The sequence below is a fragment of the Cydia splendana genome, chromosome 7 (assembly GCF_910591565.1).
Source record: "Cydia splendana chromosome 7, ilCydSple1.2, whole genome shotgun sequence".
NCBI lineage: Eukaryota > Metazoa > Arthropoda > Insecta > Lepidoptera > Tortricidae > Cydia > Cydia splendana.
Window position 1 is genome coordinate 20,938,489 of NC_085966.1, and position 16,417 is coordinate 20,954,905.

At 38.4% G+C, this 16,417-nt stretch overlaps 1 protein-coding gene across 1 annotated transcript in view; it reads right to left on the reverse strand.

The window, feature by feature from the left end:
• LOC134792366 (pre-mRNA-processing factor 17) overlaps positions 1–16,380 on the reverse strand; it is a 51,340-nt gene extending 34,960 nt beyond the window's left edge. The window contains exons 1-6 of the mRNA XM_063763646.1: positions 16,084–16,380; positions 15,845–15,989; positions 5,784–5,909; positions 5,164–5,323; positions 4,343–4,458; positions 3,389–3,492 (exon numbers count right to left, since the gene is read on the reverse strand). Coding sequence (XP_063619716.1) covers positions 3,389–3,492; positions 4,343–4,458; positions 5,164–5,323; positions 5,784–5,909; positions 15,845–15,989; positions 16,084–16,257 — 825 coding nt within the window. The 5' untranslated portion in view covers positions 16,258–16,380. The remainder of the gene's footprint in view (positions 1–3,388; positions 3,493–4,342; positions 4,459–5,163; positions 5,324–5,783; positions 5,910–15,844; positions 15,990–16,083) is intronic.
• Positions 16,381–16,417: the final 37 nt, after the last annotated feature.

The following is a 16,417-nucleotide window of genomic DNA, read 5'->3' on the forward strand; positions in this document are numbered from 1 at the left end:
TCTATATACACCTAATAGTTTACTTTGATGCCAAATTTCAAGTTTCTAGGTCATCTGGAAGTGGGTTAGGTTTGTGATCTATATGTCAGTCAGTCACAAAAATGCCGGTTTTTAAACGTTAATTTATCAATAACTGTTTGAGCTACGTTTATGAAATTTTGTATTTTAGACAAGCTAAGGGGCTTGAATACATTTGCCAAATTTCATTTGTGTAGGTTAAGTAGGTTTCAAGTTGTGAAGGGGTCTAAAGTAGCTCGAAATGGTTCGTGTAATATTACACACGGTTGCTGCGTCGCCAGTTCCTTTTTCTTTGAACTTGGCTGGACACGCTCCCGCGTGTCTAGATATTTAATAAGTTAAACATATCAGTGCAAGAATAAGGATCAAAGTCAAATGGCCTTCTAACAGTTTTATGTTCTGTTGAAAGATGGCAGTAAATTTACTGGGGCCACATAATTTACTTTGACAATCCGTCTCTATACACTCTATTCTCTTTGCCCAAACTAAGCAAAGCTTTTACTATGGCTGCTAGGCGACGATATACATACTTATACGTAGAAAACACCCATGACCTAGGAACAAATATTTGTGTTCATCACACAAATAAATGCCCTTACCAGGATTCGAACCCAGGACCATCGGTTTCACAAGCAGGGTCACTACCCACTAGGCCAGACCGGTCGTCAGTAATTAAACCTCTTTTTTTGCATTCCTCCCCTGTGCGTCCTGGCGCTCTGGTGCGCCGCAGACATTAAAGAGGGGCCCCGTGAAGCCTCTTCACCATGTTACAGCCAGCAGCAAAAGATGCTAAGCGGGCGGGGTGTCCAAAATTACCTTGACACGCTCTTATTCTCTTAACAATAAAGTCGCGTCAAGATCATTTTGAACACCTGGCCCGCTTAGCAACTTCTGCCGCTGAATGTACCTATCTAATTCGAATAGCCTAGCTCTATAGTTCGTTTTTTTTAGCATTAGAAAGAAGTACAAAGAAGGTAAGCGATCTTGACATGTCTTTTAATTATAAAACGCTTTTTAAAACTCAATAACTATTACTTATGAAAGCAGAATCCCAACAAAAACATAAATGTGAAATGGGAGCCAAGTTCAATATTAAGAATATGTGCCGTTGTTGACTCGCCGACAAAAGAATTGAGATCTATATGGGTGCCAAGTTCTGTGTTGTGTAGAAAATCCTGAAATTGTAAAGGATTTGTCTTGGCTAGTTTTTACGTATAGGCTACTTTTCTAAAATTTGGTTTGTTGGTAAAAACTAGCCAAGTCAAATCCTTTATAATTTCAGGATTTTCTACACAACACAGAACTTGGCACCCATATAGATCTCAATTCTTTTGTCGGCGAGTCAACAACGACACATATTCTTAATATTGAACTTGGCTCCCATTTCACATTTATGTTTTTGTTGGGATATCATTACTTTTTGTACAGAAATTACTATAGTAGGTATTCATCGTGAAAGCAGTTTGCCTGAGCTGAAAAGGAGACCCTCGCTAACGCGCGGTCAATTGTCAAAAAGTTTCAGTTTTCAGATTGTTTCTTTTGTATACGCCTAATAGTCTACATTGATGCCAAATATCAAGTTTCTAAGTCATCTAGAAGTGGGTTAGGTTTTTGGTCTATAAGTATTAATTATTTTTTTTCCATCGAAATATCAATAATTTCCAGTTTTCAGATTTTTCCCTGTATAAACACCTAATAGTCTACCTTGATGCCAAATATCAAGTTTCTAAGTCATCTAGAAGTGGGTTAGGTTTTTGGTCTATAAGTATTAATTGTTATTATTTCCATCGAAATATCAATAATTTCCAGTTTTCAGATTTTTCCCTTTATATACACCTAATAGTCTACCTTGATGCCAAATATCAAGTTTCTAAGTCATTTAGAAGTGGGTTAGGTTTTTGGTCTGTACGTATTAATTTTTTTTTTCCATCGAAATATCAATTATTTCCAGTTTTCTGATTTCTCCCTCTATATACACCTAATAGTCTACCTTGATGCCAAATATCAAGTTTCTAAGTCATGTAGAAGTGGGTTAGGTTTTTGGTATATAAGTATTAAATTTATTTTTTTCCATAGAAATATCAATAATTTCCAGTCTTCAGATTTTTCCCTTTTTATACGCCTAATAGTCTACTTTGATGCCAAATATCAAGTTTCTAAGTCATCTAGAAGTGGGTTAGGTTTTAGGTCTGTACGTATTAATTATTTTTTTTCCATCGAAATATCAATTATTTCCAGTTTTCAGATTTTTCCCTCTATATACACCTAATAGTCTACCTTGATGCCAAATATCAAGTTTCTAAGTCATGTAGAAGTGGGTTAGGTTTTTGGTATATAAGTATTAAATTTATTTTTTTCCATAGAAATATCAATAATTTCCAGTCTTCAGATTTTTCCCTTTTTATACGCCTAATAGTCTACTTTGATGCCAAATATCAAGTTTCTAAGTCATCTAGAAGTGGGTTAGGTTTTAGGTCTGTACGTATTAATTATTTTTTTTCCATCGAAATATCAATTATTTCCAGTTTTCAGATTTTTCCCTCTATATACACCTAATAGTCTACCTTTATGCTAAATATCAAGTTTCTAAGTGATCTAGAAGCGGGTTAGGTTTTTGGTCTATAAGTATTAATTATTTTTTTTCCATCGAAATATCAATAATTTCCAGTTTTCAGATTTTTCCCTCTATATACACCTAATAGTTTACTTTGATGCCAAATTTCAAGTTTCTAGGTCATCTGGAAGTGGGTTAGGTTTGTGATCTATATGTCAGTCAGTCACAAAAATGCCGGTTTTTAAACGTTAATTTATCAATAACTGTTTGAGCTACGTTTATGAAATTTTGTATTTTAGACAAGCTAAGGGGCTTGAATACATTTGCCAAATTTCATTTGTGTAGGTTAAGTAGGTTTCAAGTTGTGAAGGGGTCAAAAGTAGCTCGAAATGGTTCGTGTAATATTACACACGGTTGCTGCGTCGCCAGTTCCTTTTTCTTTGAACTTGGCTGGACACGCTCCCGCGTGTCTAGATAATATAAAAATGATCGTATTAGATTCATAATTGTTACATATTTGCTGTGACTTATTTTTAAAACGTGTTTTTCAATTAAAAGACACATCAAGATTGTTTACCTTTTTTCTAATGGTAAAAAAAAAAAAAAAAAAACTATAGGATAGAGCGCCGAGATTAATTTTAAACTTGCAAGTGCGCCGCGGGCTGAAAAAGATTGCGCATAAAATAAACAATCCACGTAATTAAATTAAATCAGACCACAAAATACGCGGCTTTTTAGTTGGAAAAACCACCACAGCCACCACCAACCACCAGTTGGTTGGTTGGTTGAGAAAGTAGTAAAATAAGTAAGTTATACCTTTGGCAAGAAGCACTTATCAGGAGGCGCGTCGCTTCTAAGTTGTGTCTCAGAACGCGGAGCCACCAACCACGAGCGGCCCTGGTAATCCGTCGCCTTGTCGACTGAAACAAACACAATTTATTTGTGAACAACTCAACATATATCTAGTGTGTATAAAGCAATAGTCACTTACAGTTTATTAATCAAAATTATTAAAAAATATATACAAAATTAATACCTTAAAACTAAACCTTAAGAGCAATAGTTACTTGTCTTACAATGGGGCAAAATTGTTGCTTAAATGTGTTATGTTCATTTTGTATTGGAAATAGGGCACTTGGCACTGAAAGTGTTAAGCCCTGGTGCTAATATTGATACCCGAGCAGAGTAGTTCGCTAAGTGGAATCTTGAGTGTTGCGACAACTTGCGAGGGTTTTAAGGCAAGAGGGTTAATCAAACTTTGCTACCGAGTAAAACACAAACTTTTTCACCACACCAAGGCGAGGAAAATAGTAAAATACTGACTGTACAACATTACACAAAATCCGAATAGATGTTATTAAATATTTGTCATTCAAAATCATAATTTAAAAGTCAATAGTACTAGCCAACATGAGGAAACAACTCTAAATTAGCGGTAACTTAATTTGCCTCTCTTGTGAATGAAATGCAACTTTCTTATAAGTCATCATCATCATCAAGGTAATAAAATAAATTCGCGATAGACCCGTCTATAAATGTGAGTTAATATGTGTCCAAAACGCGAAAGTTTTAGATATTATAGTTATCATTCAGGTTTTAGGTGGTGTGGTGAAAAGAAAAATATCAATCACTAGCGCCCACTAGCCAGAATATGAATAAAATGAAGTTAGCCTTTATGAGTAACAGAATAGATGGTAACACTTAAAGACAGATATTCTAATGAACACTATCAAACATTCATAAATCAAATGCATGTAACAAGTGACTTACTGTGGAACACACTCTTCTCCTCGAGAGGCTTGTCGTCTTCCACTTTGCCTCGCTTCTGTCTCTTTGCTAATATTTCTTCAAGCTCCTTTGCTTCATCACCTTCTGGCTTCATAACTCTTAAATAACAAAAACATAAGAAGATTAATAGAATTATTGTTTATGTGAGTTCAATCACATGCCGTGCCTTTTAAACCACAATACATATAACAGTACGCTTATTGTTTATAATAATCAGACATCTCAGACATATAATTATTATTTCTATTTTTTGTCATGCTTTAAACTTTAATATGGAGTCATATCAACCTTATTGGCTGTCACTGTCTTTATGTGACAACTTGCAATAATATCTTACACAATGATCCCCTTCACGGTCCACTGGTACCGGGGGGTTAGGAATGAGAGAGTGGGTTTGCAGAGGCGCAACTGTTCACTCACTATAATCGCATGACGCTCAGATGACCTTTGCAAAATTACTGGAGTCTGATATAAAAGTCCTGCAGCACTGGAGTGCTGGCAGTGGCAGTGTTGCGAGCCATATACATGCTCGTCAGAGAAAATTATAAAGGTCGCCGTTGTTGGATACAACATGGAAGACTATAGTATAATAATATATAATATAACAACCTTTGGCCCTTGCCAAGGCCTTTGCCAACAGGCACACTGAACTACGAGACTTCATTTAAAATCAATCCAAGCAAAAGCGAACAGTTCAAAGTTCAGAAGAAGAGGCTATACAAATATAACAACACTTTATTGTTTTTTTTTTCATAAAAAGAAATGGGGTTATGTTTAATTTCAAACAAACCAAATTAAATTACCTTTGCTCTCCTACATAGCCTCCCCAAGGCCCCAAAAAGCCAGTAACGTCCTCAGGATTGTCATTTTTGTTCCTTTTCTTTTTATCTAGAGGTCTCTTCTTTATCGTCTCAAACACCGTTTTGCCTTCCGCCTCCACAGGGGGCGCCACCATTGCAGACACTAAAATCATGGTTATTTTTTTAGGTTAGGTAAAACAAATTAATTAAATAATGGGTGTTGGGTGGATTATAAAAAGACCACATGAACTTTACTTGCACAAGATCCTTCCATGCCTTTCTGTCTTGAGCAACCGTCTTGGCCTTGTTCCAGCTCAGTCCTACAGCTCACAGCTCGATCTCTACGCTCCACTTCCAGGTGTGTACAGGCACAGAATAAATAATAGTACTAGGTACAGAAGATTCACTCTCTAACAAAACGCGTCTGTTACGATTAGAACAGATGTGACCGCTAGGTAGCGACAGCGCCACGAGCGGCTTATGGCTAGCCACCAAAATCGGTGGGGGAAAGATGTACATGTAGCTACCTGTTGCAAAGCAACAAAATCGTGGAGAAAGCCACGCCTGGTACAGGGAGGGGATGTAGCAATGTCATGGAATAAATGAACAAGATAATTTCTTACCAACAACAGCATTAGCAGTCTCTGCATCACCATCAGTTGAGGGATCCATGGCATAGCCGTAACTCGTAAAGGTTCTCCGCTGGTTCTCAAACTGGAACTCACTTATGTGAGCCTTTTCTACATAACCTGTAATAAGAATTCATAAAAGAATTAAGTGTATCTAATGTATTATTACGATAAGGGATATTTTTTTCAGTGGAGAGTCCTAATTTTTAAAATAAAATTTATTTATTTATTTTATTTGTGTGTCTGTCTGTCTGTCACAGCCCATTTTCTCCATTAAAGTACTGGACCAATTAAGTTGAAATTTGGTACACATATACAGGGTGGAAAGGCACGACGATCCTTCCCGGAAGTATTAGGTCGTTTAAGTGATACAGAGACTATTGGTAATGGTAAGAATCGTTAATTGAGTAAAAAATAAAAATTGCAAAAATACTACTTTTTAACTGTGGTGATAACCCTATAGCATGTGCACATGACGGCTAGATTAAGGATCTCCGTCGGGAAAGCTCGGGACTTTACACTTTTTTCCGATCGTTGACAGTATCGCAATGATGTATGAATGACGCATAAATGTCAAATAAATCAAATGCATGCAAAAATATTACAAACAATTTTATTACTTTCTTAGATAATTACTTTTTTCCAATATTTAATACTATCTTCTTTTCACAAAATCAAAATCAAAATCAAAAATCAAAAATATACTTTATTCATGTAGGCCTAGCAACAAGCTCTTATGAATCGTAATTAATCTTAATCTAATTATCAGAGCAATTTATTGATGTTAATATTATTCCATAATAAAATTGGATTATTATACATATCAAATTTAACACTAAGAATTTCACAAAAGGATCGTCAAACATTAAAAAGATTGCATAAAAAAATACTAGTCTAGAATTTCTAGAATAAAATCTAAATGTCAAAAAAAAAGCATAAGTAACAAAAGAAGTAGATAGTATTACATCGGAATATCCATTTCCTCATCAATAATCAAATGTACCTAATAAATAAATAATCATTTCGAATAACAATTAATCCCACGTTGTAATATCATTCATGTAGTCTTGTGTGGTATAATAAGCTTTAGAGATAAGTTTACGCTTTACATAATTCTTAAATTTATTAATAGATAATTCAGTAATATGGTTTGGAAGTTTATTATAAAATCTTACACAATTACCCATGAATGATTTTTTAATTTTATGGAGCCGAGTGAAGGGCACTGCGAGCTTATGTTTATTTCTAGTATTAATATTATGAATTTCACAATTTTTCCTAAAATTTACAATATTTTTATGTACATACAGAATATTCTCATAAATGTATTGACAGTGCACTGTCATTATGTCAATTTCCTTAAATTTATCTCTAAGTGAGTCTCTATGGTTCATTTTGTATATTGCTCGAATAGCCCTCTTCTGCAGAACAAAAATGGTATTTATCTCTGAAGCACCGCCCCACAGTAAAATACCATATGCCATAATGCTATGGAAGTAACTAAAATATACTAATCGAGCTGTTTTCACGTCAGTTAACTGACGGATTTTGCTCACTGCAAAAGCTGCAGAGCTCAGTCTATTCGAAAGAGTAGCAATATGGGGACCCCACTGGAGTTTAGAATCTAAAGTTATACCAAGAAAAACTGTACTATCAACTAATTCCAATTCCTCATCCTTCACAATGACACTTGTTTGCACATGCCTTACGTTACTACTAGTGACAAACTTAATACATTTAGTATTTTTCTCATTTAACAATAAATTATTAACATTGAACCAATTTACTACTTTTGAAATGGCATTGTTTACATCATTGTAAGCTTGTTGCTGTCGTTTGACTTTGAAAATAAGTGAGGTGTCGTCTGCAAACAATACTATATCATGGTGGGTCTTAACAAGGAATGGCAAGTCATTTATGTAGATAAGGAACAGGAAAGGTCCCAATATTGATCCCTGTGGTACACCCATAGAGACCAATGACCCAGGTGATCGCTGTCCATTCACATCGACCCTTTGTATTCTACCATTTAAGTAGGACTTAAGTAAATTCAGTGCCGATCCTCTAACTCCGTAATAATGAAGTTTCCTGATTAATGTTTCATGACAAACACAGTCGAAGGCCTTAGATAAATCACAGAAGACACCTAAAGCATCTCGTGACTCCTCCCAGGCATCGAAAATATGCTTAATTAGCTCAACACCGGCATCGGTTGTTGAGCGACCCCGTGTAAAACCAAACTGCTTATTATGCATCAAATTATTAACGTTAAAATGTCGTACTAATTGAGAAAGAACTAATTTTTCAAAAATCTTGCTAAATGTTGGTAGCACAGATATCGGTCTAAAGTTAGTGGGGTCAGAGCTGCTACCAGATTTAAATAAAGGAATTACTTTACTATGTTTCATTAGATCAGGAAACTCGCCGCAATCAACACTGTTGTTAAATATAACTACCAAGTCAGGCGCTACAATTTCAACTAAGGATTTGACAGCATGGACAGAGACTCCCCAGAGGTCATTAGTTTTTTTGACATTAATTGATTTAAACGCCTTTATTACATCTGAGGTACAAACATGTTCAAAATGAAGGTCTCCACAACACTCTGGAGCGTTATGTTTTAATAATGTAACAGCAGATGAGGGTGATGAATTTAAATCCTTAGTTGTGGATACTGGTACCTCGGTGAAAAATTTTTCAAATTCTGTAGCTACTTCTAAACACATACGGTGTTCAAATGTACCTCCGTGTATTACAACGCCGCCGCAGCCCGTACCCGAGTATGTCGATGCACATGCGATATAGTGTATGCTCTTCGTCATTTATCCTCCGCAGAAAGCACCAATTAGCCTTTGTCTCATTTCGTCCGCAGTTTCACATTCCGTTTGGTTTGGTACACCATATCTTTTACACAGCCCCACAAATTTAAATAGCCACGAGCATTTAACATTTTTATTTGAAGAATATGACATTCAATAAGTATAGTTCAATGAAAATTTAATTTCAAACATCAGACGTCTTGTCTATTTCCTACCACGCAAGAAGGTTTGTTAGTTTGGTATTGAAGAAGTATTTATTCTTGATTTATTCTTAGTATTTCATTTTTGCAAGTTCATTTGGTGCAACTAACACAACCTACATGTAATTTTTTATTATTTTAAATAGTTTCCAATTATTCGAAAATAATTTTGTGAAACGTGTTAAGAAACTAAAACCTTTTTATCAGTCAAGGAAACCAGAGATATTTATAAGACGATTGCGTACTTTTGAGTGGTTGTCAATGTCACCATTTGAACTGTCGTTGTAAACAATGTTGTGGTTAGTATTATTAATATTAAGGAATAACATAACTATTTCATTCAAGTATTGAACAAGTGGAACCACTAAGAAAGCGAAAATCCTGCAATGATTCTTACGGTGCTGTAAGCAGACCTAAAAATGGTTAGATGGCAACAAATTAGCATAATTTCCTGTCGAATACTGATTGTTTACAAGTAAGTTCATTGACCCTGTCACCTGTTAGGGTTAGAACAAAGTAGTTTTTTGCGTGGATGTTTAAAAGGTCATAATTTAGAAACGGTTGCCCATATTAACATAGTTTCTATGGAGAAAATATAGAGCTTAGGCTAAACTATCTCCCATTTCCGGAAAGGATCGTCGTGCCTTTCCACCCTGTATAAATTTTTGACCGGGCAAATGGCGGTATAACCATTCACCCGACTAGGCAACTAGTTGGAAGAGGCTACAGCGACCTAGAGGCTTAAATTCCCTCTAAAATGTCTGGTGCAGAAAGCAAGGGGAAACTACTGCACTATTTTCCCAAGAAAACCAATATGCAAAGTTCTCATAAGATATGTGTGAAGTCATGCGATCCGACTGACCCTCGGCGCCATAGTGATTCCGGGTTGCATGGTGTGAAGTATGCTACCGGCCACTTAACTGCGGACCACCAGACAGGAAGTGGAAACAATGCTACTGGTCACGGTACAGGTGTAAGGAAAGTTCCATTAAGGAAACATCTTCGCATTGGGACCTGGAACGTAAGAGGGCTTTTAAAGCCCGGAAAGTTGGAAGCTATAGAGATGGAGATGGAAAGATGCAACATTGACATCTTGGGGCTCAGTGAAATGCATCGACGGGGAAGCGGCTATTTTACCACAAGTAATGGCAATACTGTGTATTACATCGGTGCCGAAAATCACAGTAATAATGGAGTAGGTTTCATTGTCCCTAAGAATCTGCAGGGTAGCGTCAAAGGATACGTTACTTAAAACGATAGGATGATCGCCCTAAAGATCGATGCCAGCCCCGTACCAATCAACATTATACAGGTGTATGCACCTACCTCTCAGGCAGAAGAAGAAATATCGGACCAATTCTACGCCGACCTCGACACCCTTCTGGGTACAATACCGTCTAGAGAAGTAACTATCATTCAGGGTGATTGGAACGCCAAGATAGGCTGCACAGTGGGGGACCCATTAAGAGGAACAGTCGTCGGTGGTTTCGGCCTAGGTGTGCGTAACGATAGAGGCGAGAAATTTTTACACTACTGCGTAGAAAATCAGCTGGCGGTTATAAATACCTGGTTTAAAAATCACCCAAGGAGATTGTATACTTGGACTTCTCCACAGGGGCATAGAAATCAGATTGATTTCATAGCGATAGAATCAAGGTGGCGATCATCAGTCACCAATGCCAAAACACTCCCTGGTGCTGACTGCGGCAGTGATCACCAACTCCTAATAGCTGACTTCAGACTTCGCTTGAAGAGTACTCGGACGAAACCTCAAAAGACCATTGTATTGACTAAACCAGCTCTAGACCACTTTCACGACGCAATTGACCCTAAGATCAAATCACAGGAATGGGACCCTTTTGACTCCAGTGATGCGGAATGGAATACCCTTAAGAAACTCATTTTGGATACCGCAAAAGAGAGTAGGGATCTGTTCAAAGCCGTGACATGCAAGGAAGAGTGGATTAGCAAAGAATCGTGGGAGTTGATTGAGGAGAGGAGGATGCTAAAGTGTGAGGGACTAAACACTGAACTGAAGATCAGCCGATATAACCAATTGCATGCTGAAGTTCAAAGATCCACACGTAGGGACAGAGACCAACACATCAACAACATCTGCAATGACATCGAGAGGCACGCTGACAAAGCGCAAACACGAGACCTATTCTTAAAAGTGAAACAACTGACTGGCACATTCAAACCAAAGAGTTGGATAGTAGACGACAGTAGAGGTAACACCTTGACAGAGCTTGATAAAGTTTTAGACAGATGGAGAACCTACTGTTACGAACTATACCGGGATGAAGAAGGACTTGGCTTGGAAAGAAGATGGGACAACCATATAAGGGAACCAGACTTGTTGCTCTCTGAAGTGCAAGATGCCATCAACAGATTGAAGCATAAAGCTGTGGGCCCTGATGGCGTATCAGCAGCAATGTTACAGCACCTGGGCTACGAGGGAACGAAGGTCATCCATGAAATATGCAATAAGATTTGGAGGACTGGCCAGTGGCCAGATGACTGGACGCAGTCCGCTGTTGTACCTCTGCATAAGAAGGGCTCTACAAGGAAATGCGAAAATTATCGAACTTTGTCTCTCATGTCGCATGCAAGCAAGATACTCCTTCGCATTATAAACGCTAGGCTTTCTTCCTTCGTTGATCACCAGATACCGAGCGAACAATCCGGTTTTGTGGCTGGTAAGGGAACTCGCGAGCAAATCCTGAACGTCCGACTTCTCATTGAGAAATGTCGTGAGTTTAACAAGCCACTGGTATTGTGCTTCATTGATTACGCTAAGGCGTTTGACTGCGTCCAGTGGAGTACGATGTTAGATGTGATGATCGAGATGGGCGTGCCTGAACACCTTACTTTTTTGGTGCAGAATTTGTACCTCGATGGTTCGAGCTTCGTGAAACTGGAAAGTGAACAGTCAAATAATTTCCATGCAGAACGAGGCGTTCGTCAAGGCTGCATTCTGTCGCCAAAACTTTTTAATTTGTACGGCGAACATATTATGAGGAAGTCATTGGACGGCTGGAAAGGCGGTATCGTAGTGGGTGGACACAGGGTCAGCAATCTGAGATACGCAGACGATACGACGATAGTGGCATCGAGCGAAGAGGAGATGGCAACTCTTCTGAAGAAAATTGAGGTTGAGAGTACTAGGCTTGGTCTTAAGATTAACCATTCCAAAACGAAAGTAATGGTGGTTGACCGAGCTAATCTACTTCCCATCACCGATGCACTCAGTAAATATGACAAAGTGAGTGAGTTTGTGTATCTCGGGTCGCTGATAACCTGTGACGGTGGCTGCACTGGCGAAATACGCCGTAGATCTGGCATGGCAAAAAGTGCAATGGCGAACCTCGACAAGATATGGAGGAACAGAAGTATTCGTCGTTCAACCAAGGTGCGCTTGACCCAATCTCTGGTATTCTCGATCTTCGTTTACGGTGCCGAGACTAGACATGTGCGCCGCGCCGCCGCCGCCGACGATTTTTCCACGCCGCCGCCGCCGATAAATTTACCGGCGTATAATCGGCGTGGAAATTTTTGATACCTATCATGTATTATTGCATGTTTTGTAGTGACTAGATATTGTCAGAGGTATAATTTAAAAATCCTTACGCTTTTTCGCTAATTATTTGCCAGTGAAACCAATTAGCATAATTTTTGTCATTGCGGTGTTAGCTGTGATGATTTAGCGTTAATTTAAACAAGATCTAGTTTCTGAATTACAGGTTATAATTTGATATTTTATCGCACGGCTTTTTTATAGAACGCAGTTTGTTTTACATTAATAGTCTTTTGATTGTCAATTTGATCAGTAAACTAATGTCAAGAAAATACCAGTTCATATCCTACGACATAAACATGCTATTTTCTTCTTAGAATCTCCAGCCAGCTGTCACCACGATTATAATTGCTTATTTTATGATTTTTCATGTGATGCTGATGTTGACACGCATAAAGGTCATCATATGATTAAATGACTTGATTTATTTATCACACAATATACAATTTCACTTAAAATTACACAAAATCAATTCTTAGTCTCTTTCTTCTTAGCCGTGCACTCTTGACAGAGTGGTCGTGGTCATGTCACGGTCGATTTCTGCGCCACCGCAGCTCTTGCGATCCGTCGCCATGTGGCTCTGTTTTTGGTGGAGTGGGAGCAATGGTTGACTGAATTTCCTGTGATGGACTTAATGAGGTCTGTCCATCGTGTTGGGGAGCGGCCACGAGATCTTTTGCCTTCGACTCTCCCTTGCACCACCAAGCGTTCCATGGAGTCCTCGTTACGAGTGATGTGTCCAAAGAATTTGAGGATTCGCAATTGCACAGTCGACGACAATCTCTCTTTGATATTAAGCTCTTTCAGAATCGAAGCGTTGGTGCGGTGTGCAGTCCATGGGATTCTGAGCAAGCGTCTCCAACACCACATTTCCAGCGCGTCAATCTTGCGACGGTCTTGCATCCTCAGCGTCCACGTCTCAGCTCCGTATAGAAAGATTGGAAATACCAGGCATCTCATCAGCCGAACCTTTGTGTTTCTGGTTATTCTGCGGTCCTTCCAAATCTTTGTGAGTTTTACGACCGAGGATCTAGTCACGGCGCAACGTCTCCGAATCTCATCTTCGCAACCTCCGGTGTTGGTGATCGTGGAGCCTAGGTATACGTAGCTACTAACGACTTCGCATCCTGCTATATTTTGGACGTCTGGTTGGTTGTTATTGGCACGGTCTATGATCAACATTTTGGTTTTGTCGCGATTGATTGCCAGTCCAAAATCCAGCGCTGTGGTCTCTAGGCGTCGGAGTAGAGTCTCGATTTCGCTTTTGGTTGACGCTAGGAGGGTCGTAATTCTTAGTCATTTTATGGTGATTATCAGCTTCTTTTACTTTACAATATATATTTCAATCAAAATTATAAAACTCTAGTTATACTTATAGGAACTTAAATCTCCAAGTGTTATCATTAAGCTTGCAATTAAGAAAACAAAGTAAACCTTAATAATCCATAAAACTCTTTTATGAAATACAATGTACATATTACCTATCTCATAAAAAGTTTTTAGAGCGACTCTTAAATTTTCCGTCTGAGGGCTCGTCTATCAAATATTTCGGTAGTGGCTCGCAGTGTGTAGGTCTGAAGACACGCGGGTTTTCCCCTGCAAGTGCCATGCAATACGGGACACTTCTAAGACATTCTGTTGAGAGAATCAACCTGCCAGAGACGTTTACTTTCGAAAACGACAACATATTTATATTCCTTATTCTAACATACATTTCTGATAAACTCCAGTTCAGATAAATGTAAAGTACTTGTAGTTCATCATTATTTCGTAACAAATCAATAGGTGAGGCGACAGCGGCTGGGAAAAGTCAATATAGTTTTTTTTTACTTAGGACTTAACTTATAAAGAGTTTTTGTGTTTTATTTGTACTACGCTTACAAAGTAATTAAACTCCTTAATCTTTTTATGTTAATATTTAAACATAGATACCGTAAAATGGGGTGAGTTGGGTGAAATTTGACTTTCAAACCTCGATAAAATTTTATTTTTACATGTGAAAACTGAATGGTATATATAATAAGTGGTTCGGACGTTTGTATTTTAGTTTGTATTTTATTTTGGGTAGTTCCATTTCATAACTTTGACGATAAAGAGGAAAACCCACCTCACCCCGTAGTGCCTCGTATTTGGGGTGAGAGGGTTTATCATACAAAGGTGATTTTGGAAGATTGTTGGATCGATTTTTTTTTATTATGAATATTACTATAGCTCCATTTTAAATTGGAATACATTATTTTTGTAGCAGTAGCCTTAAAAACCCACCTCACCCCCCTCTCAATCCTTCTCTCCCCATTCGTAACCCATAGCTCCCCGCGAAACCTACTCACCCCGTTTTACGGTACCGTTGGTAACCGTTAGTTTGGTAAGAATTGGTTGCCAAATGACCTGATGGGATATAATATTTGCCAATAATTTAGAAAACACACATAATATGTTTTGTATAGCCTAGTAAATACTCAGAAGGCTTTAATATAGAGTTTCTAAGGCCACGTTCTCATGAAGTATCATTCAATTATGCCACGCCGATTTCACGCCGATCACGCCGCCGCCGCCGGTCAAAAAATCATCGGACGCCGCCGCCGATGATTTTGCCATCGGCGCACATGTCTAGCCGAGACATGGAGCTTGAAAACTCGCGACAGGGCAAAAATCGACGCTTTTGAGATGTGGTGTTGGCGAAAGCTCCTACGCATACCCGTGACGGCTATGAGAACCAATAAGTCTATCCTAGAGGAGCTGAAGATCACCACACGGCTCTCTACAAAATGTCAAGAACGCGCGCTCAGCTTCTTTGGTCATATCATGCGGTCTAAAAAGCATGACCTAGAAAGGCAGATTATCTTGGGCCAAATAGAGGGCAAGCGAGCGCGAGGAAAAGCACCCACGAGATGGTCTGATGTTGTGAAGAGGGTGGTTGGCGGCAACATGCAGTGCGTGACCCATATGGCCTATGATCGCACACTGTGGAGACGTAGCATACATGGTCGCGATCCTCAGCAATGAGGGACCGAGGAAGAAGAAGAAGATATAAATTTGTGACCCAAATACTTTAGAAGTTATTTAAGAAAATAGCCAAAAAATTACCATTCTCCCACCCCCTTTATCTCCGAAACTACCAGGTCTAAAATTTTGAAAATAGTTCTTTACCTATAGATGACAGAAAAACCTATTAGAAATATGCAGTCAAGCGATATCCCACCCCTATGGGATTTTTAAAGGCAATTCACTCGCGTTTCACATATAAAAAATATATTGTAAAAATTGGGTAATGTACGGAACCCTTGGAACGCGAGTCCGACTCGCACTTGGCCGGTTTTTATCACACAGATATGTCTGCAAATGATTAAAAGAAAATTTATATTAAAGGAAAAATGGAATAATTTACGGTTCCAGCAGGACTTGAATAAGTTGCAAGTGCGCCGAGGACTGCAAAAGATTGGGAACCCCTACACTAACCTGCAAGAGTATTCTTGTGGGCCTTCATTTGCTGAGTCTGGAAAGGGTTCTCGGGACCATATGTGGGGGCAAATAATTCTTCATATTTTGGATTGTGCATCAACTCTCCGCCAGTAGGTATCAACACACGGGTATCGTCATTATTCTGGAAATCATATTGACAAATTGTAACTGCATGCAATTTTGTATACATTTCATAATTGTTTAAAAATGAAGTTTTCACTAAAATAAATACTTACGGTAGGCATTACAACAGGTGCAGCAACTATTTGCATACTCTTAGCAACTGATAAACTAGGATCTATAGGTTTTAAATGCGTTAATAGCTTTTCATTAGTGTCCACTTTGGTGCCTTCGGTTTCATTGTCGTCGTCGTCTTCTGAGCTGCTACCGTAATTTTGTATGGATAGCATTATGTCAAAGCTATTGTTTTAGACTAAAATTATTAGTTAAATGGTTTCTCGGAGCTTAAAAATATTGCATATTGCGTGAAAATACGAAACACGTTATAGCGTCAACAGCAACAAGTAGAAACGTCAAATATAACGTCACTGTCGGACGGTGTACCAAATT